General features: G+C 49.1%; 2 protein-coding genes across 2 annotated transcripts in view; one reads left to right on the top strand and one right to left on the bottom strand.

Moving 5' to 3' along the window:
- The first annotated feature begins 17 nt into the window (after positions 1-17).
- Positions 18-27,243, top strand: EXOSC7 (exosome component 7). Its single transcript, XM_003587655.6, has 8 exons — positions 18-97; positions 9,181-9,282; positions 9,578-9,672; positions 16,066-16,231; positions 19,271-19,341; positions 23,719-23,842; positions 24,871-25,026; positions 27,001-27,243. Exons 1-8 carry the CDS (start codon positions 41-43, stop codon positions 27,103-27,105), a joined length of 876 nt encoding a protein of 291 aa, XP_003587703.1. The 5' UTR covers positions 18-40; the 3' UTR covers positions 27,106-27,243.
- CDCP1 (CUB domain containing protein 1) overlaps positions 15,505-27,376 on the bottom strand; it is a 103,281-nt gene continuing 91,409 nt past the window's right edge. The window contains exon 15 of the mRNA XM_002697118.7: positions 15,505-17,866. The gene's annotated coding sequence lies outside the window, so the exon portion shown is untranslated. The remainder of the gene's footprint in view (positions 17,867-27,376) is intronic.

The raw sequence follows: 27,376 nt of genomic DNA, 5'->3' as shown, positions 1-27,376 counted from the left end.
GCGGGCGGATGACGTCTAGCGGCGGGGGAGGCTCGGCAGCATGGCGTCGGTGGCGCTGAGCGAGGCGGAGAAGGTGTACATTGTACATGGCGTTCAGGTAGCGGGCAGTACCGGCGCCGGCCTCCGGGGTTCCCTCGGCCTTGCGGGTCGATGCCGGTCCTCGGCTCGCCCGTAAAGACTGCGGCAGGCTGGGTTTACCTTTGATTAGACCGCTGTGCGGCCGGCATGTGCAGCTCTAAAGCCGCCAGTGCCGGCGTCTTTGGGACCAGGCGGCGAGCATCCATTTAGGACTGTATGCGTACTTGGATCTTTCCGGGTCCACAAGGTTCCAAGCCTGGACGCGGTGGGCAGTCCCTGATTCTGTTAAATCCCCTCTCAGCCTTTGAAGGCTGAGCTGTCTCACTTTTGTTAGGTACATACTCTGTCATAGTTTTTATCTCATTGAATTTTTGTTAAGTCCTGAAGGTGAGTGTTATGTCTGCTTTACATATAAAGAACTAAGTTCAGAGAGATTAAGTCAGTTGTCTGAGGTCGTAAGGTAAGTGTGTGGTGGTATTGCTGGAAAACGGGTTTGACTCTTGGTCGTGAAAGTCGCTCATTTGTGTCCGATTTTTTGCGACCCCATGGACTATACAGTCCATGGAATTCTCCAGGCCAGAATACTAGAGTGGGTAGAGCCGTTGCTTCTCCAGGGTTGTCTCTTGGATGTTGCACCGAAAAACACAACCAAGTCAGAGAATGGGAGAAGGAGAATTTATTAATTGCATCAAGGAAGGGGACTCTGGGAATCTTTTCAGAAGCAATGTCTACCAATAGCAAAACTGGAAAACAAGCTAAGGGCACAGGTATATTCATGAGGGGGCTTGAGCAGAGGAGGTAGCCTACAGTTGGGGCAGAAGTCAGCGGAGTCCAAGCTTTAGTTGATTGGAGTCACCAAGGGGACTGCTTCCCTGGTGGCGCAGCTGGAGAATTGTATGGACTGTATACTCCATGGGGTCATAAAGAGTCAGACATGAATAAGGACTTTCACTTTGCTTCACTTCATCAAGGGGAAGAAAAGGGCAACATCATCTTCAGGTTGTGACCACTTTGGGGTCTTATCCTGGAGTTACCATCCTCCAGCTGAGTGGGCAGCTGAGTTCTTGTAGAACAACTCAAAGGTTTGTATCAGACTGTTAGGTGTATCCATTGAAGAAAAACTAGGGCTCCGTTTTATCTGAGAACTGTTGTTTCTTCATTGCTTTTCCATTTTTTCCTGAATTCTGTAGTTCCCTCAAGATCATTAATTACTGCAGCATGTTCAAGGGCAAGCACTGTGGCCAGGCGTAGATCACAAAAAGGCTGAGGACTAAAATGGCTTCCCTTGTGTCCAGAAAGCCATGCATGCCTGGTTCCCTTTTTCCGGAACCCCCACCCTTTCTTTGTACAGTGGACCTGGGATATAAATCCAGATCTGACTGTAAAGCCCAACTCAAGTGTTGTGCTATTTTCCCTTTTTAAAAATAGGCACCCAGAGATGAAAGCCAGGGAGAATGCCCACTGCTTCCACTTCTGTTTCTTTGCTCTGTCCTCTGAAAGCACGTCGGCGAAACAGGAGCAGGGAGGGCAAGTTCTGAACCCCCACCATTTTTCTAGGCCTTAAATAGTATATGGACATATATTACTATTACCTTTTTAGGCAGTATTTTTCCCACGTTGGTTTAAGCTTCTTTAGAACCCTAGTTAGCATTTTTTTGTACAGCTTTTGTTTTACTTACTTGTATCTAACTGGTTTTGTTTTTTAAGTATTTTATTTATGTGGCTATGCTGGGTCTCAGCTGAGGGATCTTCAGTCTTTGTTGCAGCATGTGAGATCTTTAGTTGAGACCTGTGATATTTTAGTTCCCTGACCAGGGATCCAACCCAGGCCCCCTGCGTTGGGAGCACAGAGTCTTAACCACTGGACCACAAGGGAGTCCCAAGCTGGTTCTTATATTCAGGAATTGGGGGGCAGGTTTCAGAATTTCCAGAATTAGCATTTAATCTTTTCAGGTTTGCTTAACTGGCTAAATGTGTGCTTTCTTCCTCCCTGGAAAGACATTGCTAACCTCTGTCTTAGCCCAGTAATTCTGAAACCTTGAAGTGCCTTTTACTCACAAAATACAGCTTCCTGGGCTTTACCTGGACCTTCTGGATCAGAATCCTTGGGGCTGGGGCTGGGGCTGGAGCCTGGGAATGAGTATTTTCATAAATGTTGGGAGATTTTGATGCAGTCACTAGACATTGGACCTTGGACCAGCCACTGGCCTGGTCCAGCCTGCCTGGAGTCTGCTGTAGAAATCTTTGCCCCTCTGCCTGAGGAGCTTGTAGAAAGGGGGACCCCTTTCAGGGCCAGCGAGTAGGCTGTTGTCTAACACTTGGAAATGAATTGTCCAAGGAGACACACGTGCTGACAAAGCAAGAGACTTTATTGGGAAGGGGCGCCCAGGTGGAGAGCAGCAGGGTGAGGGAACCCGGGAGAGCTGCTCTGCTGTGCAGCCCGCAGCCTCGGGTTTCACGGTGATGAAGTTAGTTTCTGGGTTGCCTCTGGCCAGTCGTCCTGACTCAGTATCCTTCCTGGTGGTGCACACATCACTCAGCCAAGGTGGATTCTAGTGAGGAGGATTCGGGGAGGTTAGTAGTATATATGGTCTGGCGTCCCCTCTCTCAAATTTGGGAAGAATTTCCCAAATTCTTCTAGTTAGCAGTAGCTTATTAGTTCCGCATTCCTTACCAGGATGTCCTGTTGTAAGATAACATATCTCCTGCAAATGGTTATTATAGGAACCTTAATGGTCTGGCCAGGGCAGGTGCTTTCTGCCAGTGGTTCCCCTGACAAGGTCAGTGGCCTCCAGCTTCTGTTTGGATGAGGACTTGGAGTGGACTGAGCAGGGCGCCTCCTGGCTCCACCATTCACAGTAAGAGTGTAGTCAGCTAGCTCCCCCTGTGTAAAATGAGAACACATCCGTCCAGGGGACAGAACAGGACCGTGTGGAGTGACAAGGAAAGGGAGCATGGGCCGCCTGGCGTGCACTCAGCCCTGAAGAGACGCCGCTCCCAGTGGAGATTTTCCTGTCAGAAGCGTGGCTTCGTCCGGAACCATCCGTACTACATCTGCAGCCTTCACAGTGACCCCATGAGGGGTTCGGCCTGTGGCTATTGAGATTTAAGCTCTTTTTATTTGGGAAGATTAAGTCAGGTTGCAAAGAGTTGGACACAACTGAGTAACTGAACTGAACTGAGAGGTTGTTAAATTGTTGGGTGTAGAAAGTCCCTAGGCAGCTCCTGGACACTGCCTCTCCAGGGCTCAAGCATGGATCACGTGTCTTTGTGACTCTGCCTGCCTTGATGTCTCTGGGACACCTCTACTTCTCTCTGCTGAAGTATCTCCCTTCTCCACAGCCACTTGCTGTCAGGGTGCCCTCCACCTGGGCACACGCCGCCCGCCCATCTTTACTTCTGTGAGGCCTCTCCAGCTCCCTCCACATCATGACCTGTCAGCTCCTCTTTAACTCTCTTTCCCTGCCAAGTACTTCCCAGATCAGAGATCAGATTCTAAGGAGAGAATCGGTTTCAGGCCCCAGAGAGCTGGCCACTCTCTGGCCTGCGTGCCTTTGGGTCAGGCACTTTGCAGCTTTGCAAGGCAAACAGCATCGCATCCTAAAGGAATGCGGGCCCACCCAGCAGGCTTGGGGAGTGGAACGAGGACAACATCTGGTTTGCTTGCTGGGTCTTGGGCCTGGGCCTGCAGAGCCGGGCTCCCTCTAAAGTGGGGTGGCTTCCTAGTAGGGGAGGCCATCTGGTCTCCGTTCTCCTCCAGTGAGCTCTGTGGTTCAGTCACTCAGTCACATCCGACTCTTTGTGACCCCGTGGACTGCAGCACGCCAGGCTTCCCTGTCCTTCACCATCTCCTGGAGTCTGCCCAAGTTCATGTTCATCGAGTCAGTGATGCCATCCAACCATCTCATCCTCTGTCAGCCCCTTCTCCTCCTGCCCTCAATCTTTCTCAGCATCAGGGGCTTTTCCAATGAGTCAGCTCTTCACATCAGGTGCCCAAAGTACTGGAGCTTTAGCATCAGTCTTTCAAATGAATATTCAGGGTTGATTTCCTTCAGGGTTAACTGGTTCGATCTCCTTGCACTCGAAGGGACCCTCCAAGAGTCTCCTCTAGCACAGTTGGAAAGCATCAATTCTTTGGCGCTCAGCCTTTATGGTTCAGCTCTCACATCCATACATGACTACTGGAAAAACCTTAGCTGTGACTAGATGGACCTTTGCCGGCAAAGTGGTATCTCTGCAAGGTAGTGAGGGGTTAGCATCATCTCAGAGGACCACTTCGTGTGTTGGATTGCAAGAGCCAACTGCCAGCTGCTATTAGGGAGTAGGACTGGGTTACCTGGGTGTGAGGAATAGCAACTCCGGGCTGGGTCATCTGTCCTGTGTCAAACAGGAGTTAAACCTAGCACCTCGGTGTCCTCATTGGTAACCTCTCTCTGGGTTGTTTTTAAGGAGTCTGTGAGTTAATACATGTAGCCAGAAGCAGAAGGAAGTCCTGAGCAGGGACTCTTGTGAGCTGCCTGTGTGGGAGAGTCTCCTCTAACTCTGCAGGTTCGGGGTTATTCCCTCTTCTGCATAAAGAGATAGACTCAGAGATGTGCAGGAACTAACCTGCTCAAGGTCCCAAAGCTGGTGTGCAACAGCAGAGTTTTAAATACAGGTTGGAGGTGATTACATATCACCCAACCAGCGGGGTTGTTGCAGTCACGGAGTGAACAGCTTGAGTCACCAGGACCCACCCTGGCATTCATAAGGCCTTTACCTGGAAAGGCGCTCAGTCCCCTGTCCCCTGAGGACAAGGCTCTGCTCCCTGGTGTGGTCAGTCACCTGTAGGCACTTCTACTGATTTTTTTTTTCCCATTGACTTTTTAAATAGACCTTTCACTTCAAGGCAGCCAGTGTTTTAAGTGTTCACACATGGATTGGTTCCTTCGTTTGAGTACTGTAGGTGGATAAAAAATTGTGGTAGGGTGTCAAGCTCTGAGCCAGGCCAGATCACCAGGTTTGGGAGATTCCTAGAGCCTTTTATGTGAAAAAGTAGATTTTGAAAAAGTCCTGTGTGCAGTGATTCATGGATTTTGTTTGTTTTTCTCCTTTTGTGTGCTTTTTTTGATGGAAAACAACAAAAATATGCATCCCTGGAACGGGGAATTTGTAGCTTGCTTATCTCTTACGTGTCACCCAAGTCTTCCCAGCTGAGGGAAGAGGGCTCAGAGAGTGGGTTAAGGGCTGGAAAGAGAAGCCCTGGTGGCCCAGTTTTCTGACATCCCTTCTCATTTCTAAGGGTTCTGATTAGATCTTTCCAGAGCGGGTGGTGATTTAAAGCATAGTTGGAAGCCCTGTAGCCTTGTGGGCCCGCTGCTTTCATAGTCATTAGCATCCTCACTAGGGCCAAGCGGTCACCAGGCAGCTCGTCCTCACAGGAGGCCTGTGCTGCCTGACCTGCACAATGAGGAGACCCTTTAGAACACAGGAGACTGTGGAAGCGGGGTCAAGAGCTCTGGCTTGGAATTCAAGTGGAATTCAAGCCAGCTATTGACTGGCTCTGACCTTGGGCCATTTAGCATCTCTCAACCTGATCCTCATTTGTAGAATGGAATGAAAAATCTTATGTTACAGGGTTATTGTGAGGATTCAACATATTAACCTGTATGGATTTCCTAACACATTATCTGGTAGATAGTAGTTTTTTTCTTGTTGTTTAGTCTCTCAGTTGTGTCCGATTATTTTCTACCCCATGAACTGTAGCCTGCCAGGCTTCTCTGTCCATGGATTTTCCAGGCAAGAATACTGGAGTGGGTTGCCATTTCTTACTCCAGGGGATCTTCCAAATCCAGGGATCAAACTCACGTCTCCTGCATATCTCCTGTATTGCCGGCAGATTCTTTACCACTGAGCCACCGAGGAGTCTGGTAGATAGTAAATGCATATTAAACAGTAGCTGCTATTTTAGTTCTTGCAAGCAGTGGTGGTTCTTTTCATGTATACATCCATAGAATTAGAGAAGCGCCTTTGAGGTCAAGCAGCGAGTCAGTGGCAGGACCCGGCCTGGAGTCCATGACTAAGGCTCCTAGTGATGCTCACCCTTGTGCCGTAGGTATAACCTACCAAAGACTCAATGTAAAGGTTTCTGAGCCAGATTTTTACTTTGCATCAGGGTACACCTTGGGGACGGGCTTCCCGGGTGGCACTAGTGGTAAAGAACCTGCCTGCAATGCAGGAGACGTGAGAGGTAAGAGATGCTGGTTCAGTCCCTGGGTCGGGAAGATCCCCTGGGGGAGGGCATGGCAACCCGCTCCAGTATTCTTGCCTGGAGAATTCCATGGACAGAGGAGCCTCGTGGGCTGTGGTCCATAGGGTCGCAAAGAGTCGGACGTGACTGAAGAGACTTAGCACGCACGCATACCTTAGGGATGGAGCAAGTAGAGATGGACCTAGGAAATCTTCATGTGGATGGGGGTAGGTGGGGTTGTAAAGAGATAAAGTTACATAGTTTTGGATCCTCCAGTGAAGAGAGATCTCTCTACAGAGTCAGGAGACTCATTCTCCTAGACATGAAATTCTGTTGCTTTTTAAGAACCTGTCTCCCCAGACTCCAGGAAGGGGTTGCCTCCAAGGAGAGGACAGCTGGGAGTGGCAGGGCTGCAAAGGGACTTCAGCCTGATTTAGGATTGTTTATTTTCTCTCCTTTAATAGGAGTTGAAAGAGTGAAAGAGCTCAAACAAAAATGACAGATGGTAGTAGTTGGTACTGTGTGGCGAGAGCAGGCAGTGTTTTCCTTTTCTGTATTTTAATTTCCCAAAATAAAAAAAGTCAGATATGCAGTTAGCCAAGCAGTTTAAAGATAAGTTTCTGATAGTTACATACTTTAGAACAGTGGTTTGCTTTTTTGTTTTGGATTTTTTTTTGCTTGTTTTTGGTTTCTTTTGTGCTTGTTTTTAACATTTTGAGGAGCATTAACCTCTTTGAGAATCTAATGAGGTGATGATTCTTTTTCTGAAAGAAAGAGTTTTCCGGAAAAAAGTTTACAAGGAATGAGGACAGTCTGTATGAGCCGATGTGTAGTGGTTTCCTGCACAGGCATTAGTGTTTAAAAAGAAGCAAAGTGTAAAAGAGTATCTGTTGTATGCTATCCTTTTGTATAAGAAAGAAAAGGATATTAAAAATACTCATGTAAAGGTTCATTTGTGCAAGGAAATACAGGAACCATGGACCGGGAGCTAAAGAGACTGGTTCCCTGCCTGGAGTGGCTGGGAGGAAGTAGGAAGAGGGGAGCATGAACTAGCGATGAGGGAGAGGGACATTTGTCTGAGCACACCTCTCCTGACAGTGGCGACTCCTAGAGCCCTAGTGATAGGCCACCTGGCCCAAAGGTAAATAGGAATTAAAAGTAACCAGGATGTGGCGGACTCAAAATGGAACATCAGCAGTTTTAATTGAACCTGAAAGGGGTGCAAATGAGTAACAAAGGTGCAGGGAGGACAATTGGAAAAGGTATTTTGAGTGGGTTATGTAAGATAGAAGGCAGGAGGAGAAGGGAACAACAGAGGGTGATATGACTGGATGGCATCACCGACTCAATGGACATGAGTTTGAGCAAGCTCCGGGAGATGCTGAAGGACAGGGAAGCCTGGTGTGCTGCAGTCCATGGGGTCGCAAAGAGTCGGACACAACTGAGCGGCTAAACAGTAACAATATTTAAGGCTAAAGACAAAAAGAAATCTACACAAATAACTGTATTAGTAAATTTGTTTCTCATAGGGGTATGGCAGTAACAATTCTGAAACTGTGTATTCAGAGACTTAACAAATACAGAGATACACTGTAGATAATGAGAGCCAGGTTTCTCCCTGAGAGAAGTTTCAGATAAGACAAGGAAGAAGGTTGAAACCAACTCTCAGTATGAACACATGGCTCTTTAATCCACATGTGGATAGATAATCCACATAAATAAAGATGTGTGTGTATGCGTGGGTTAGTACACACATGTTTTTTTCTGGCTCTGTTCTACTGAGAAGATCTAGAAGCAATGATACCCTAATAGCAATTAATCTACTTAGCACCCAGATCTTGGTTTTTAAGTACCATTCTCCCATAAAAGGAACCAACGCTTCTTAGGAAATGGGCTGATCCCGGGGCTGGGGCAGGGAAAATCTCAGAGGCTGGAACTCCTCATGTGATCAGAAGTAAAGAAGTGCTCCAAAGATATCTGAGGCATGTTGAGAGAATGCAGGAACCAACCCATGAAATCTGGAACTCGTTGAGCAACAAGATAAATGCTAGGAGTAAACCACAACATAAAATGGTTATGTATGAGTTATACAGATAGAAGTAAATAATTGAGGAAGTAAATAACTGGGGATAAAGCCAGGCAGTACATAGACCACCCTGAAACTCGTCCTCTGCAGCAGGGTCGGCAGACTTCCAGTGAAAGGCTAGGTGGTAGTGATGTGGGGGCTGCCGGTCATGTAGTCTCTGTCCCAGCCCCTCAGCTCTGTCCTTGTGTGCGAGCAGCCACAGAATACCTGCGTGAACAGGCATGGCTGGGTTCCCATGGGACAGCTTCCAGAATGAGCAGCCTGGGAGCCTAGCTGCTGACCCTGTCCTAGAGAATGCCTGTGTTAGAAGACACCAGCTGATTGTTTCCAGCCGTTTACAGAGTAGATCTGGTTGGGTTTAGGGGGTAGGAGGGCTACAAGCTGAGACAGGTGAACTTGTAACTGACAATCCGTGTTTCTTGTGGCTCCAGAATTGCAGATTTGGAAAGAAATAGCTCTTATTTATTACGTCTCTTCGGATTTTGTGTGTGCCTGTTCCAGATGGTGGTATATAGTTTGGACTTTCCACTTCAGACCTAGATGGGAAGCCGAGCTTTGCTCTCCCTAGCTGTGGGACCTTGAACACAAGTTGCTTAAATTCTCTGAGTCTTCGTTTCCTCATATGTAAGACAGTAATGTTACCAGCTCACAGGACAGGATTTCTGGACGAATCCCTAAAAGGAGCTGTTGTACCGCATATTTCTCTAGAGGAGAAAGGAGTGAGTCAGTTGAGGAGCCTCTTGGAGGGTTAGGCCCACAGCCTTAGGATGTTGGTTGTTGCACCCAGGAAGACCTCCGTGTGGACGGCCGCGGCTGTGAAGACTACCGATGTGTCGAAGTGGAGACCGACGTGGTGTCCAACACCAGTGGGTCTGCCAGGGTCAAGCTGGTGAGTGCTGGGCCCACGGTTTGTATGATGTTGAGGAATGGGTCGGCTCTCGGGAGCCAGCCCCTTGGGCTTTCAGGGTGCATTTTGTTCCAGGGGAAACATAAGACCCACAGCCAAGTCTGGGAGGGGGTCTGTGTAGATCTGAAGGACCCCTCTCCTTCTCAAAGGGCCCCTTTTCAAGTTCCATCACTGATCCTAAGAGAGTTCCCTGGAGGTGTGTGTCTGGGAGACGAGGGCGTGGTTGGGTGGCATGCTGTCCGCCCCAAATGAGACCCCTTCTTGCTTGTGTCCACAGGGTCACACCGACATATTGGTGGGCGTGAAGGCAGAAATGGGGACACCGAAGCTGGAGAAACCAAACGAAGGTTACTTGGAGTTCTTTGTTGACTGGTCAGTACTCTGCACGTGGTTTTAAAGAAAAGCAATTTAAAAGAAGATTCAGAGAATGAACCTCTGGTTTCCTGCTGAGCCCATTTTTATTTTGTATTTAATCATCCTTTATCCGGCCAGCAGATATGTGCCGAGTTCTCTGCTGTGCCAGGCCCCGGGAAATGCAGGAGGAGGCCTGAGCTTAGGGCCTGCCCTTGTCCTGATCAGCCAAGCCGGCCCTCATTTTCCCGGTGCCAGGCCGTCCAGCACACGGTAGTTACAAGAGTCATAGGAAATGATGGGTGTCACTGAGCTTTGAAAAATAATCAGGTATACCTGACAAGACTCACTTGTGCTATAAGGCCCCGGCGGTCTTCCGGTTCTAGCTTTGCAGAAAACTTTTAATGACTCGCTTGGCAGAGCGGGGACAAGGACCAGCCAAGCTTCTCGCAGGCTGAGGGGGTGGCAGCCGGGCAAGCTGCGTGGGCTCAGGGAAGAGCAAAGACTGCACCCTCAGCAGCCAGCTGGCCAGCCTTGTCACCGCCTTCGTCTCCGGCAGCTGGGTGACCTCGGGCTGGTTACCCAGCCCCTCTGTGCCTAAATCTCGTGACCTAAAGAATGGAGATGGTGATACTGGGGTGACGATGAGGAAGTTAGGTAATGAAAATAGAGCGAGCACCCAGTCGTTACACGTTCCATGGGCTTTCCAAAGTGTTCTTTCTCTCCACCTCCCCTTTGAAGGCTTGGGGCTTTTCACCGGGTTGCCGGCCCAGTCTCATCTATCTGTAACTTCCTCTTCCAGCTAGCAGCGGTGACAGTGAACCTTCTTGAAGTGGATGAGGCTCTCTATTGGTTCATGCTAGTGCAGATACGTAACATTGATACTTTACTGGTAGAGGGGCAAGACGGCCCCACAGTCGGAGATTTCCTGAACGGACTGGGAGGACTCAGCATGGAGCGTGTAGTTGTACTCAGAGCTATGATTGTTACAGAAACACAGCAACCCATGCGTGATCGTTTTGCCTAAGGAAACCCATTAGAGACTCAACACCCAAGATTTCGCCTGGTGACGCAGGCACCGTCTGCTTTACACACACTGAAGTTGCAGACTCCCAGAAGGAAAGCAGGTGTCTGGCATACACCATACATTATCCACACAGTCTCGGCGCAGTTTACCACTGACTGGGTCCTCTCTTAAGAGCCGAGTGCCCAGATGCAAGCCAAGGGCCAGCCTCGCAAGCAGGCCCTTCCAAAGGTAGCAGCCTTGCGCCTGTGATGTCAGCCCTTTCCTGCAAAGATGCTGACCCACACTTGCACAGTGAGCTGCAGACTTGCAGTCTTCATTTCCGAACACAGATGTTGGTCCTCACAAAACTCCAGTAAGAGATGACACAAGGGGTTCCGAGAGGGTAAGTGACTTTCCTGGGTTCACACAGCTAGTTCTGCCAGCTCGGGTCTATCCAGCTCTGAGCCTTTGCTCTTGTATTTCATACAGCCTGCAGAAGCCAGCCTTAGCGGGATACCCTGTGTAGAGTTTCCAGAATGTGTCTTCATTTTTCTGGTTAGTTTTCCTTCCAGCGTGTTGCTGCCCCCAGTCCTGGTCCCCTGGCGCAATCTCCCCTCGGTTCTGCCCAGCTGCTCTCAGCATTCCGGGTCATCCAGTGGAACCAGCCCATCTTTTAAGTTGCTGTACATGGTGGTGACCTTGTTCAGGCCTCCAGCTTATCCTTTCCTTTGCTCATGGAGGAAGAAAAAAATGCCTCTTCTGACTTGATCTGCCTGATTCGGTGCAGTAAATAGTCACTGAAGAGCAGATACCATGTGTTAGGGGCTGTCATCTGCTCTCCTTTCTTCCTCTTCGTTATCTCCTACCTCATTCATCTCAGGCAGATCAAAGGCAGTCAATGCGGCCACGCCAGGGAGAGTGCTGCACTCATGGTTGCTGCAGGGGCCACGTTTCCATGTGGCTCTGCGTCTGAACATGGCTTGAGGTTGGCCCACTGCCCGTGTCCCTTTCTAGTCCTGGCTGGAGAGGGTGGCTCTAAGGCAGGCGGAGCCTTTGAGCAGCCTCTTCCCCAGATCTGGGTTCTAGAAGTAAGCCCCTCTCTCCTGACTGAGAGGCTGCCTGCTGCTGTGTTTCTTCTCCTCTGTAAGTCTCAATAGAACCTCAGCAGGCCTAGAAGCCCCACTTTCCAGGGAAGTTCTCCTGAATCTGTTTGTCAAGGTAGCACCCTTCGGCGTCTTTAAGAGACTCTGTGTGATCAGCCAGAGGATGGAATCACCGTGAGATTCATAAAAGCCCATTTTCCTGCAAACAGGAGGTCACCAAGCATCTCTGGCTGCCACCTTTATCAGAAGCTTATTTGCATCTTCAAAGAGCAACTCACAGTTGTGTAAACAAAGCCCTTTCACTTTGACCCAGTGAACAGGAATGGCTTCTGGGCACCTGTGGCTGTGCCCAGGCTTCAGGGTGCTGCCCCCAACCCCGCCAGGGCCCCAAGCGTGGGGCTTCTGCCAGAGAGCTCAAGGCACACACCCATCCACAGGCTGAGACAGTTGTTACCCAGTGGGAGGAAAGTGATTGGGTGGTGGTGGGACCCCTCCTGCCTGCCTGAGCCCAGCTTGACTTAACTACTTGCCAGCAACCTTCATGTTTTTAATTATTTCAATTTCCAGTGGTAGAGAGGTCATGGAAAACTAATTGCTTTTCTTCTAATTGCTTCTACTTCTTTTCATCTGCTTGGAATCAAATACAGAGCCTGGGGTAGACACCTTCCCCACCCCAGTGATTTTCCCTGGGTCTCAGAAGTGGTGCCCTTAGGGAAGGGTACCTGAGACACAGGCCTGATCCCTGTACCAGTGGAGGAGGAAAACGCGGGGGTTCCTGAGCTCTGCTCCAGAAATACCTGGCAGCACCTTTACCTGGGAGCGAACTCGGACCTTCTAGCTCCTGCCTCTGTGTCTTTGGCTTGTTAGTTATAGCCTAAGAGTAGGCTGTGTTATAAGAAGGTTCAAACTTTGGGAAAAGATGGTTTCCATCTGAAGGCCAGAAGGTGAGTATTTGGTGGGCTTGGTGTGTCACTGTGGTTACCACCAGTGGCCGTCCATCAGGTCACTTCCCGGCTCTTGGCCACCATGTTGATGGGCTTAGGGACTCTGTTTGTTCTCAGAGAGGCTTCAGGTTTTAGCTGGGGCAGTTGGGGAGAACGCATTTCATTCATGGACATTTCAGTGTGTCTGACGCTTTTCACTTGTCCGGGATCTCAACTACTTTAAGTGTGATCATTTGTTTTCTTCACTCACTGAATCTGGATTGTTTTCTTCATTCACTGAACCTGGATTGGTTTCAAGCCCTGAATAGGTGGGTGGAGCCACTCGATTTCTCTTCCTTACCTACTTCATGCTGCTTGAAGCGTCACCCTTCTCAGCTGAAGGGTCGAGGGTGGGGGCAAAGCAGAGAGGTAACCTGAAGGCCTCATTTGAGGCTCGCTGGGCTCTGAAAGTCTGCAAAGCTGATGAGGTAACTCTCCCAGGAACTTCAAACGAGGGCTTAAGATGAAACACTCAGAATGTGCCACTGTTCCCATCCCCTTCTATTGGGGCGCTTCAGCAGGCCTGGAAATGAGCAGTGTGCCTCCAGAGGAGTCAGGGGAACTGGGACCTGCCTGGGGGCTAGGGACTAGAGGGTGAGGCCCGGAGTCATCCCTGGCCCACCTGGCTGTAAGACTTCATGGCTCTGCAGGCTAGATCCATTGCAAGGGGAACAACAATGGGCCTAGTGTCTCAAGTCCTGCTCCAGCTAGACAGGGCCTTGATCCCAGCCTAATGCAGTCAGAGCAGAGAGATGCCAAGCAGGAGGAGCAGGGTGGAGGTGATGAGTCAAGACGCTGGAGAACTGGGAGCGGCAGCCTTCCCAGGATTTTTCTGTTTATCCAGCTCCATAAGCGATTTCCCAGCAGCCCTGGAAAAGGGCCTGGGTCATACTTTATGAAGGACCTGAATTGGTTTCAGTAACTGTAATTATAGAAAGAACTTGTCTTATGCAAAAAAAAACCCCAAGTGTATGTTCCTCGTCTGAAGAATATACACTGATGTCTGTGTACAGGGGGTAGGATTACCAGCCTGCATTCTTTCTCGCTCTCTTTCTAAACTTGGTACTTAATAGAGAAGCTTTTTTATTTAGGACTCCCTTGGTCTGCATTCATTGACTCCAACATTTGTGGTCTAGTAGTAAGTCCTAAGACCAGAGCACCCATTCAGTACCTTGAGACATAAGACGGGCCCAAGAGCACTCACCTGACTGATGCTAGCCTACAAGCCAGGTGTGCTGAATGACACATTCGGGCAGATCCCGGGAGCTTTCCATGGTCTCATGGGCTTCTAAATCCTCCTTTCTCTGGCTGCCAGCTATGCATAAAGGGTTAACCTGTTTTTGTGTTTTTTTTTAAGGGTAGGGGGCAGAAATCATTTAAAATGGGAAAATTTTCCACTTTAAACCAGCCCAGTGTCAAAAAAAACAGTGGGTGTGGTTTTGTTGGTAGATTAATTTAGCCAACTGGCTTGGGAAGTTGTTAAACTGTCCCTCTGGGCTGTAGAAGAGTTAATGAATCCATTCCATCATTAGTCACACCCAGGAGGACTCAGCCTACTGTAATGAGGGAAGGATAAACATTTTAAGCGTAAGGACCTCTGCTGGATTTGTCCACCCAGAGCTCTGTACAGATGCGCTTTTAAACAGAAGATAGGACTTAATGTTGATGGCTTAGGGTTTACATTAGAAACAGGTTGTCTTTTGCTGGCTCTGCAAACTAACGAACTTGGTTTCTGGTGACTTGATTATTTTACCATCAATGAACTCCTTTTCATGGCTTGGTGCCCGAGTCCGGCCAAGGCTGGGAAGGAACAGTGAGGTTGCTATGGCAGTGATGAAGTTTCTCTTGGGGATTTTTAAATGGGGGGGTTCTCCTGGCTTGTAGTGGTCAGGGAAGACTATATGATGAGAGAAGCAATGTTATTAGACAACGCTACACTCTGATTGTTTTAGGATTCATCTTACATCTGTATTAGAATGGACCAGACAGAAGGGACACTGAAACCTGTGAGGCGAGGTTTGCTTCAGCATATGCAAATGGGGTGGGCACAACCTTCGGCCTTTACAGAGGTTTTGCTTGGGCTGGAATCCCCCTGCTCGTCTGTGGTCAGACCAGCTTGTCTCATGTTCAGGTTCAAGACTCCCTCCAACCCACAATGCTGACTGACACCCCCTGCGACCCTCCCCGACCGTTTCTGTGTGCCTGTTTGCATGTGACTCCCTGCTGTGTCCCTGGAACTGCTGACTTGGGTCTGCACCTGTCCCACTGTCTCTAGGTCGCTAGTGCCTAGTCCAGGGCCGGGAACCTTCTGGGAGGACGAGCGGATGGACAGATGGACAGGGACCAGAGAGCTTCCACATGTGGTTTTGTAGAGACCTACTGAAACAACTGATTTCTTATCTTTCTGGGCCTTAAGTTCATTACAATAAAATAATTACTGGAGTGTTTACATATCCCACAAATGTACCAAGAGTTTATTTTTGTTAAGGCAAACCCTCAAAAATTTCCTGTTAAAACAGTAGTGCTTGGGGCAGGGGTAGGGGGCGCCCATGCTGATGCTTGCTCCTTCTTTGTTGAAGTAGTTCGGCATAAAATTCAGGAAGCTACGAAGGAAAAGGCATTTCTCTTGAAAAATAACAAAGTAAAAGCGATAACCAAAGTGAAGAGAGATTTCAGTCAGCAAACAGTTCTTAGTTTCCTGCTTTTCAGTACCGTGATAATCTAAAGTTTATGACAGAACTCTGACATACTATTATACATGTCTCTTTTTAAAAAATAGTTTTAATGGCGGATAATTGCTTTACAATAACATCAACATGAATCAAGTATGTGTGTATATATGCATGTCCTAGATAACCCCAGGAGAGTTACTGTGCCTACACTGAGGTTTTGTCTTGAGAGTGTCATCATCTAGGGTTGGTGTGTATACTGTCACCGCTCTGTAGACCAGACTCATTCTCTCGGCCTCCTACTTCCTTGGCCTGCCAAAGAAGAGTCTAGTAGACATTCAAGATATGAGAGTTCATTATTGCTGGAAGTGGTTCATTTCACCAGTGTTCTTGTTTCTCTCTGGATAAAGATGGCTTCTGTGAGAAGTCAGTGGGCACTCCCACCACACACAGCAACACAGCCAGGGCACTGTCCTGGCCTGGTTCACGGCCTGTGTCTGGACGCTGGAAGAGTGGCAGATGCAGCCTTCCCACAGTGGCTTTCCTCCCAGCGCTGGTTCTTCCAGCGTCCCCCAGGGAACCTGGAACAAAGCCTGCCCCTCTGTCCATGCATTCGACAAGACTCACCCCTTTCCTGTCGCCCTTCTGTGTAGTTCCGCCAGTGCTACCCCTGAATTTGAAGGTCGCGGAGGCGATGACCTTGGGACAGAGATTGCTAACACCCTGTACCGGATATTTAACAACAAGAGCAGCATCGACCTCAAGTCCCTGTGCATTAGCCCCCGGGAGCACTGCTGGGTTCTCTACGTGGACGTGCTGGTAGGTCTCACGTCACTGCACTGGCCATGCCCCACGTCTGTGGGAGACATGTGGGCCTGCTTTCCTCCCTGTGCCTTTTCCGTCTTCAGTTGGATACTTTCAGTTTCCAGGGTGAGACTACTTGGGGAAACTTTGGCCTCCCATATGGTTTCTAACTTACATACAACATACGTGCAGTAGGGCACGGATGATGCCACCTGACAGTAAATCTGCCAACAGCTGTACCATGGTAGCACCCAAAATTATCCGCAGAGGTTGTTGGGGAAGAAGGAAACGAGATGTTCTCTAGATGGTGCCAGACAGAGTTGACCGGCAGAGTTGCGACAAGGAAGATGAGCATTCACCTGCATTTTTGTGTAGCCCTTACAGATGTTCTGCCAGTGGGCACTAGCTTTCCCCATTTATAAGTGAGGGCACTGAGGCACAGAGAAGTCAAGGAACTCTGCCAGGGGATCTCAGCTTGTGACCAGTGATCCTGGGCTCCAAAGCCAGGGCTGTTTAATGCCAGAGCCAACTCGTGACCTCACCTCATCCTCCCTTGAAAACACTGTAGCCCACCTACTCTGACCCCCTTGTTTCCCATGAGGACCCGGGGCCCTGCCCCCTTGCCTTCTCCAGAGTCTGTGCCTGCAGTAGCCCACCTACTCTGACCCCCTTGTTTTCCCATGAGGACCCGGGGCCCTGCCCCTTGCCTTCCCCAGAGTCTGTGCCTGCAGGAGCCTTTCCGGTCTAGCCCTCCATTTCCTTCCTGGTGCTTCCCTCCCAGTTACTTGTCTGCCCGGTTTTGGGCACATGGCAGTAATTTCTCTTACAGCTATACTTTATTTTGCCAGTTTCTTGCTCACATACAGGCTCTTATTAGGTCTCTTTCCCTTTAATCTTGTGAACCTTGAGATGAGTGACATCTTCCACTTCATACTGAGGGCAGAGGGCGAAGCCAGGGACCAAACAAGTCCTTTCATGAGTATGAAGATAACGCTGATCTTGTGGACTGACAGTGAGCTTTGTTACTGGGAACAGCCTGGCTGTCTAATTGTTGGCCCTGCATGAAACAGGGCAGGGCTTTCTGGAAACTTTTAAATTAGTTTGATCATAGATGGGGCAGAGCTAGCCAAAAGAGCAGTGCTTAACTGTCCAGCAGGTTTAGGTCTGTTCTGAATGCTGATGCTTTGGGGTTACAAGTTCATTTGCTTTTTCTCATCTCCAATAACCAGGCTGTATTTGGAGTTTGATTCCTACTAAGCAGGTAGTTTTACAGGTGCCGGTTTTGAGGAGGGTGGGAACTGGCAGCCTGAAGTCACTGCCAAGAGGCAGGCTTCACAGCTGCCCAGGGAGGTGCCATCCCACACGCTTGTGGCTCGTTAGGCTGGTCCAGCGAGGGGGCCTCGTGCACTTTTGATTCGGGCAGGAAGCCTATCCTCTCAGTGCAGCCTCTTGCAAGACTGGTGACCATCAAAGAGACACTGTCTCACCTTAGAAGCAGTAGGCTTCTCCCACGAGCAGGGGTACACGGGGAACAGGAGCAGCTCAGGGTGCATTGTGTCCTGGTCACCCGCATGCCTTTTGCATCGGAATTTCTTCTCCAAAGGGGTTGTCAACAATGAAGACGGAGAAGCTATGGATGCACTGAACAGTCTGTGAGGAGAACAAAGGGAAGATGAAAGAGCAAATTAGGATTTATTTTAAAACACTTAGCTGATGCCTCCTGCGTGCCAGACACACTTTGGAGGGCTTTACAAAGACTCATGTGTTGAACACCTCTGGGAGACAGAGGGGCTTTCACCCTTTGTGAAGCCTGGAGTAGTGAGGTCCAGACTGGAGAAGTCAGCAGTCACCCAGCAAAGACAGGAATTGAAGCAGACTGTCCAGCGCCAGCATCTAGCCATTCAGCAGTCTGTATGTGAACCAGGGTGCAGGGGAGCTAGTCTGGCTGCTCGACAAACATGCTGCAGTTATCAAGCCAGCTGGTAATACAGGCTGGGAGATCATATTCTAATAAGCAGTAATTATACGAGGCAGTAGGAGAGATGCTTGGAGTCTACCGGAGGCTTGCCCAGAAAGCTCAAAGGTGGGAATTAGAGTCTGTACTGGGCATGGACTCAGTGCACGAGACCTGCCAGGTGTGACTGTTGATTCTCAGAGTTTGGAAGGCCCGGGCTTTGAGCCTGCCTGTCTTCCATAAATAATCACCAGGCTCCTCCTTCCCAGCAGCCCTTCTGCTGGACTCTGAAGAGAAAGGAATAAACAGAGCTGACAGCGTCCAGCCTCAGGAGTCAGTAGTTCAGACGAAGAGGAGACAGACTCGAAATAAACACACACGGAAATACACGGCTTTTCTTTCTCCATGTGACTTCCTCTCCTCTCTTCCCATTGGCTTTATTCCATAACCTCAGGCCAAGGCTTCTTGAGAATAAGGAAGAAGGGTGTGTTGCCCTCCACTTAATAATGGGCTCCAGCCCTCCCTGGACGGGAACACTCGAGTGCAGTCAGCACGTCTGCTCACAGGTGAAAACGTGTGAAAGACCTCAGTTGTGCTGTGCTTCACAGAGACCATAGAGTGAGAGGTGTTTGAGCATCAGATTTACATCGGTCGTTGTGTGCAGTAGTGACTGCGGTCGTCAGCATGACCTTGGTGGCGGCGGCAGCGTCAGTGGCCGCCATTCTGCACTTGTCTGGAGGCTGGGTATATGCGAGCAGAGATGAGAGGAATGCTTGCCGAGTGCTTCTGAGAGTCACCTGGGGCAAAACGCCGGGGAGCAGTTTTCCCTCAGCGTAGGCCCGACTGCCTGAGGAGCTAGCTGCTCCACACGGTCTGGGGCCTCTGAGCGGTGGTCCCACAGCCGGGGCAGCAAGGCGGCACCTGCAGTTAGCGTGAAGAGCCTGTGCGGGGCGGTGAGCCGGCCGAGCAGCCTGGCTTTCTGCTCTGTATAAACACTTGGTCCGTATTTTTTAGGAACCAGCATGCTTTCATTGGGGTAATACTTAAGGTGAGAAATGATGCTCACTGCTTCTCCCCGCCTCACTCCCTGTCTCCCTTAGCTGCTGGAATGTGGTGGGAATTTGTTCGATGCCATCTCCGTAGCTGTGAAGGCTGCGCTCTTCAACACCAGGTAAGCCTGCTGGAGACAGCGCCGTGGCCTGTGGAGACCCTGAGAGGACACTTGTGGTGGACTGCGGAGGCATCGCGGCTGAAGCTCGTCGGAGAGGATAACCAGGGGTTTCCCCATCAGCAATGGGGTATTTAATTTTAAGCTTCAGAAAACAGATTTCCTAAGTTAAAACTAGATATATTTCTGTATTTATGTTTTGGATTATTATTTTCATAAGTAAACGTACCATGTAGAAAAATTTTCAAAAACCACAGAACAGCAGATGGAGTCGAAACCAGTGACCCAGCCAACTGTCCAAATACTGTTACTAGGTAAAGCTCCACAGGGGCCAGGGTTTTGCCTGCTTTGTACTCTGCTCTCTGGGCTTCCCTGGTGGCTCAGTGGTCAAGAACCCACCCGCCAACTCGGGGGACGTGGGTTCCATCCCTGGGTTGGGAAGAGCTCCTGGAGAAGGAAATGGCAACACACTCCAGTATTCTTGCCCGAGAAATCCCATGGATAGAGGAGCCTGGTGAGCTACAATCCATGGGGTCCCAAAGAGTCAGACACGACTTAGCAACTGGAAAAGCAACAACGACAAACATAAATACCCCCAAATGGACATTATGGCTATTTTCAAGTGCCCACATTATGGGTGATTAAAAAAGTTATTTTAGAGTTTTCCTGTGGTGGAATTTAAACCACTTGCACAGTTTAAAATACAACAAACAAAAACAAAGTTGAATAAATGTAGGTCAGATGTTGCAGGATGGAAGCTCTGTTGAGAACGAAAGCTGTAGAGTCCCCTTCCCCTCGCTGGGCCTTTAGACTCCTGGCTAACACTGGCCAAGGGCAGGCCTGGCCCTTGTGGCCACTGTGAGGCCTCGCGTCCCAGATGCTATCCGCAGCAGCCTGGCCTTGGGCTCTGTTGGAGAAGAAAGGAAGTTGCCATCTGTTGTACCTCAAGCCTCAGAAATCACTCCCTGTCTTGCCAGCTGGTTACCATGGGCACCAAGGCAGAAAGGGAGAGGAGAACCAGATGAGGCTGTTGGGCTGTAGGGGAAGTGTTGGGCAAACTGTACATCAGAATGGTAAACCCAGCTGCTCAGGTAGGGGAGGACACCTGTCATGGGCATAGCTGTCAAGTCCCATTCCCAGAGCACAACAGCCATGCAGGCAGCAAGGGGTGGGGATTCTGCAAGGCACTCGGTCTCCCTGGTGTGTGGAGAGGACTTTGTATAGTCAGGGCCTTCTAGAAGGGTGGCGGCCATTCTGTCGAGAGTATCCTGTAGCCCTTCTGATGAACCACATTATGGCCAGAGGATTGGGAAGGGGTGTGTGTGTGTATGTGTGTGGTGGGAAGAGGTATGTGTGTGTGTGAGAGAGAGATGGGAAGGGGTATGTGTGAGTGTGTATGCGTGCTTAGTGTGTGTGTGATGGGAAGGGGTGTGTGTGTGTATGTGTGTGAGAGATGGGAAGGGGTATGTGTGAGTGCGTATGCGTGCTTTGTGTGTGATGGGAAGGGGTGTGTGTGTGTATCTGTGTGATGGAAAGGGTTGTGTGTATGTGTGTGTGAGAGATGGAAAGGGGTATGTGTGAGTGTGTATGCGTGCTTAGTATGTGTGTGATGGGAAGGGGTGTGTGTGTGTGTGTGAGATGGGAAGGGGTATATGTGAGTGTGCATGCGTGGTTTGTGTGTGATGGGAAGGGGGGGGTGTGTGTGTGTGTGAGATGGGAAGGGGTATATGTGAGTGTGTGTGTGTGTGCTTAGTGTGTGTGTGATGGGAAGGGGTGTGTGTGTGTGTATGCGTGCTTATTTTTTACCATATCAGAATTCAAACTGTTCACCTAATATTACTTAGTACTTCCACCCTGGGGGACCCCGGCACGGAGACTTGACGCAGGACAGACCATAGCAGGACTCCTTGGGGCAGGACCCTAGTGGACGTTCTCTGGCTGAAACCCCTCTGCTCTGGACATTGGCGTGTGTAGGGACAGGCAGCAGGACTGAATCAGAGGGGGCTTTTGTCAGAGGCACAGGGAGAAGCACTGACACTGCTTCTGTAACAGTAGCTGGATGGACCACCTCTTCCTTCCTGGCTCCACCCCACACTGGAATGAACCGGCTTTATGGCGTCACTATGTTTCTGGCACCCAGCTCAAGAAACAAGAACAACGCCAGCCCCCAGAAGCCCTCCCACCCTGTACCCCCATGCAGTCACTACACCCCCGAGGATAACCACAGTCCTAAAACAATAGGTTGGTTTGTGCTTGGTACACGCGGAATCCCACAGTGCTTTCTCACTGATGCTCGCCTCGGTCACCGAGCGTTATGTTTTGAGACATCTGTGTTGTGACTTGTGGTCATGGTCCTCTTTTTTGCTGTATGCTGTCCACTGCCAGTGAACACGCCACACTTGATGTATCCATTCTTCTGCTGACGAGCATCTGAGCACTTCCCAGTTTTGAGCTCCTGCAAATAGTGTTAGCAATACTGTGAAACGGTTTTCCAAATTGCTTTTACCAAATGATACTCCTAGGTTTGTATAGAGTCTGAGCTGCTCTGCATCTTTGCTAGCCCTTGGTTTTTTGTTTGTTTTTTTTTAATTGGTCTTTTTAATATTAGCCATTCTGGTAGGTGTGTCTTGGTATCACATTGTAGTTTTATTTTGCACTTTCCTGATGAGTATTTTAAGTTGAGCAACTTTCTGTGTGTCTATTGGCTATGTGAACAGCCTCTTTTTTGAGGTTCCTGTTGAAGTCTCGCCCAGTTCTCTGTTGGGTCGTCTGTCTTTTCTGTTCGGTAGAAAGTCTTTATGTAATGAATGTGTCAGTTTATACACACACACTCACGCAGAGAAATAATTTGTTTTCTCCATTCTGGATTATCTTTTAGTTTCCAAATAATGCCTTTTGACAAATAGAAGTTCATCATCTGAATCTATATTATATCGTACACACGCACAGAGGCGCACCTCGTTTCACTGCACGTCGCTTGATTGTGCTTAGCGGATACGGCGTTTTCTGCAAAGTGAAGGTCTGTGACAGTGCTGCAGTGAGCAGGTCTATCAGGGCCATATTCCCAACGGCATTTTCTCACTTCATGTCTCCTGCAGTATTCAGACTTTTCCTTATGTATATGTTTGTCACAGTGACCTGTGATCAGTAATTTTTGATGTTACTATTGCAAGAAGGTTCACATGATGTTTAGCGTTTTATAATAACAGTGTTTTTCACAGCGAGCTCAAATCCGGTGCTCTGTGACAACCCAGGTGGGTGGGATGGGGTGGGAGATGGGAGGGAGGTTCAAGAGGGAGGGGACGTACGCATACCTATGGCTGATTCATGTTAATACATGGCAGAAACCAACACAATATTGTAAAGCAGTTATCCTCCAATTAAAAATAACTTTTATTTTTAAAAGAGTCTTTTAAAATTAAGGTATGTGCACTTTTTTTTTTTCTTTTTCTTGGTATAATGCTTATACCAAGCTTATAGACTACACTATAGTATAAACATCAGAGAAGGCCATGGCGCCCCACTCCAGTCCTCTTGCCTGGAGAATCCCAAGGACGGCGGAGCCTAGTGGGCTGCCGTCTATGGGGTCGCACAGAGTTGGACGAGACTGAAGTGACTTAGCATAGTATAAACATGACTGTATGTGCACTGGGAAATTGACAAGTTCATGTGACTTGCTTTATTGTGATGTCTGAAACCACACCTGCAGTATCTCCAAGATATTTATGTGTGTGTGTGTGTATTCAGTTATAACTGAACGTTATTTTTTTTTCCTTTACAACGAGTCCTCTGTGTCCTATTTAATAATCTTTGTCTACTCTAAGGTCGTGAAGGTGTTCTTAGTTAAAAGCTTTATTGTTTCACCTTTTACCTTTACATCTGTGGTCCATTTAGTATGGATTTTTGTGTTTGGTGAGAAGGTAGGGATAAGGGCTCATTTTTGGATATCTGGTTGACCAAGTATTGTTTTAAATTTCATTTTTAAACTTTTTGTTGTTGAGGTATAATTCATATGTAGTGTTATTAGTTTCAAGTGTATAATATAGTGATTCAGTATTTTTATATATTATACTCCATTTTTAGCTACTGTAAAATATTGACTATATTCTCTGTGCTGTACAATGTATCCGTGCAGCTTATTTCATTTGCAGTATTCAGTTTGTGCCTTTTGATACCCTCCCCCTCTAGCCCACTTGCCTCTGCCCAGCATCACTTTTAAAAGACCTCCTTTCCTCACTGCATCCGTGTCACTTTCGGCATGGCTGAGGGGGAACTCAGGCACAGCATGACTTCATCTTCTGAGGCACAGGGATTCCAACTCAAGGAAAAGAAGTTACCATGCTTCCTTTCAGTAAGTGGGAATTTTAATTCTGCTTCTAGGATACCAAGAGTTCGTGTCCTGGAAGACGAAGAAGGGTCGAAGGACATTGAACTGTCCGATGACCCCTACGACTGCATCCAGCTAAGCGTGGAGAATGTCCCCTGCATCGTCACCCTGTGCAAAGTAAGAGCTTATATCTCCTGGTTTTTTCTTCCTTGTCAATCTCCTCCAACCCTGGCCTGTTAAGGTTACCCAGCAGGTTGAGAAGTTATGGTTTACAGCCCACACAGAAGTACCTTTAACCTAAACCCACTAATTTCGTTATATTAGAGACCACTACCATAAACAGCTTTCTCTTTTTAATGGGACGATATGGCTCTGGTCTCAGGAGCACATGAGTGGGTTCATAGTAGCAGTAGCCAGAGTTTGCAGAGCTCCTTCTGTCTACCAGGCATTTCACCAAAGTACCTTGAATGCTTAGTTCCTTTAATTCTTTCAACTCTGGTGTCTGGGCTGCTTGAATAGTAAAAAGGTGGTTGAAAGGCAGACACTGCCTCCTCTGTGGGCCCCAATGAGCACATCTATGAAATGAGGGCTGGAGCAGGGCCTGGGTGTCTAATACATCAAGCGTGGAGCACCATGGCCTGTGGAGCGGAGCAGCTGGCTGATGCTCATGCGTGACTGGCACCGCCCAGGACTGTGCAGAGAGGCTTGTTCTGATTGAGACTGTCATAATTCCACTCGGGATTCACTGGACGCAGATCAGACTGACAGGCCAGGTTTAATTCCACCAGGATCGCTACATGAGCCTGGGCTGTGGTGAAGTGTTGGGATGACCAGGGCCACCTGCCCTTGACTCATTCTTGAGTGTGTCCATCAGCATGGGCCCTCTGCATTCATCTCTGTCATCAGTGAAACGTCCAGGGGACCTCTGCTGGAGACCCCTGGATAGCCCCTGACTTGGAAGGTCTCTGGATTTTAATTCTGACCACCCTCCCCCCACCCTGTATTTCCATTTCATGCTTCTGTTACACTGTGTACACAGCCTTTCAACAGCACGAGCAAACAGTACTTCAAATATTTCTCTTGTGAACAGAATCCAACATAAGGCCTGAATGGGTGGTATGGGTATTCCCCCTGCGAGGCCCTCAGAAGTGGGGGTCCGGGGTGTGTGTTGCCCACGCGTGTGCACTGCTGCCCTCGTCTTGCAGATTGGCTATCGGCACGTGGTGGACGCTACTCTTCAGGAGGAGGCCTGCTCCTTGGCCAGTTTGCTGGTGTCCGTGACCAGCAAGGGAGTCGTGACGTGCATTAGGAAGGTGGGAAAGGGCAGCCTGGACCCAGAGAGCATCTTCGAGATGCTGGAGGTGAGTTTGGTTCTGAAGTGGGCGCTGGGACCTGGCTGGGAGCGCTTGCTGCCTCCTGCCCCCTTGGTCACATGGAAATTCTCCCCATTTTCCCCTCTTCACCCCACTTTTGGGGACTGGAGAGCAGCTGGTATAAGGCAGATGTCGCTGAGCTAGCTGAGGTGGTGGTGGGTGGGGGCTTGGGACCAGGAGGTAGCGAGCTGCCCATAAGAGTTCCTTATCCTCTCCTTCTCTGACCCCAGTGCCACGTTTCTGAATAAGAACGTTGGAATGATAATGTAACTCACTTGTAACTCCCAAATCACACGCTGCAGTGATTGGATAAGGGAACTGAAATCCTGGCCGACTGCTTCCTGCCTGTTGAGGAGAGTGGGCAGAGGTGGAGCTGGGGGTACAGGATGGTGGTCTCCCTGTTCCGTGTGGGCCTGGAAGTGTGTAAATGGAGATGAAGAGGGATGGGGGAAAGCCCCCCACAGCCTCTGGACGGGTTGCTCCCCTCGGTTTCCCAGGCCTGGCAGCAGCACTCGGGCGCTTTCCAGCTGCTCCTGAACTGACTGGTCAGCACTCCCGTCCCCTTCACTCCTGATAAAGCTTACACTCAGCTGGTTGTGTCTGCCGCCCCCGGCCGCTGTAACCTCTCCTGCAAGGCCAGGTCCAGATCTCGCATGTCCTGGTGACCTGTTTGTCTCATTTCCTGTTCTCTCCCTGCCTTCATTCATATGAATAATCAGTTTCCCTGGTCAGTGTCCCCTACTTGGACATTTTTTCCTTTTTTTAATGTTGCGATAAAAATCTTTTCAAAGTCACTTTGGACCTTAATCCTGACTTCGGATTTCATAGACTCTATCCCTTCCCAGTCTTTAGACTAAGCTCTTCTCTTCATATGAGTTTTTGTGACACCTGGGGTCTCATCCCTTGTTATAGTCTGGGGTCAGGGGAAAAGGCACACAGCCCTGGGGAGAGACCACCGATGACTGGGAGGACTGGGGTGGGGCCGGGGCCTGGGTGTCTTTCTCCCTGACATTGATGGGAACGGAACCAGGAGCACAAGTGAACTAAAGCTGGTATGGGAACGTGGAAGGCTTGAAGGGGAAACTTGTAGTCGGTTCATAATATTCTTGAAATGATTCATGTGACCCAAAAACAGTTGCATAAAGAAAGATTTTTATATAGTTGGGATTTTTTTGTCAAGACCCCCTTCTGTCCCCTGTGTAGGGGGCTAATTAGGAAATCTGTGGGGTTGTCTGACCTCTTGACATGTCTTGATCCCAGCAATTTATGCTTTTAGCATCTCTGCATGGCAGTAACATCAAAGACTCTATTCAGGTATTGACTTTGGTCCTATCTGAGCAGATCTCCTTTGGTGGCAGGCAAATTAGACACTGCTTGTTAAAAAGGGTTCCCAGCACCATCTGTTCCTTCATCAGACAGATTCTGGATTCCCCGTGGTCTCCCCATGCCTTCTCTCTGCAACGCAGTGGCGGTAACCAAGTTCTGACTGGGTTGACTGTTCTGCTGCTTCTGGTGGCAGCAGCTAAGGACCAAGGCAGCTTTTGTTCCTTTCTGCTTGCTGCTTGGGGGTTGGCTTTTCCTTTTTCCCCTTTCTCAGAATAGAGGCTTTCCCAGAATGTTAACTGCTGTGGTGTTGGGGTTTGGAGGGTTGGTTTTTTTATTTATCTTTTTTTTTTGGCAGCACCTGGTCTTAGTTGCAGCATGCAGGATCTTTCATGGTGGCATGTGGGATCTGTAGTTCCCTGTCCAGGGATCAAACTTGAGCCCCCTGCGTTGGGAGTGCAGACTCTCAGCATCCAGGAACTCCCTGGGGTTTTTATATTGAATGAAAGTCCTGTAAGGCCGATGGAATGTGTGCAGCTTTGGAATGGCTGATTGGCAGGGATGCTTCTCTCGGTCAGAGTACGTGTGCCTCATGGGCGGGCGTATGCCCTCTTCTGTCTGCCCTTCTCCATCCTGCAGACTGGCAAGCGCGTGGGCAAGGTGCTGCATGCCTCCCTGCAGAGTATTCTACACAAGGAGGAGAGCCTGGGGCCCAAGAGACAGAAAGTCGGATTCCTGGGCTGATGTGCACAGCAGCCTCCAACTGCCGAACGTTCGTCTTCTCCTTTTCCCTGGAAGCTGAAGTTTGTATACATTGTTTTCTTAACTGCTGTGAATTTAAGGCAACATTTGTACATGTAAAATTAAAGTCTATTTTCTGGTCTCGTGTGTGGTGTGGCTTGACTTCTTCAGCTGTACGCCAGGATGCCATTTGTGGTTAGGGTTAGGGTTAGGGTTAGCCACAAATGACCCTTATCTAGGGAATGACAGCTAAGTCCAGAGACCTGCTCCAGGG

This window comes from Bos taurus, chromosome 22 (genome assembly GCF_002263795.3).
Source record: "Bos taurus isolate L1 Dominette 01449 registration number 42190680 breed Hereford chromosome 22, ARS-UCD2.0, whole genome shotgun sequence".
In the NCBI taxonomy this organism is placed as follows: domain Eukaryota; kingdom Metazoa; phylum Chordata; class Mammalia; order Artiodactyla; family Bovidae; genus Bos; species Bos taurus.
The sequence above is the reverse complement of the archived record's forward strand: the minus strand, read 5'-3'. Positions and strand labels throughout refer to the sequence as shown.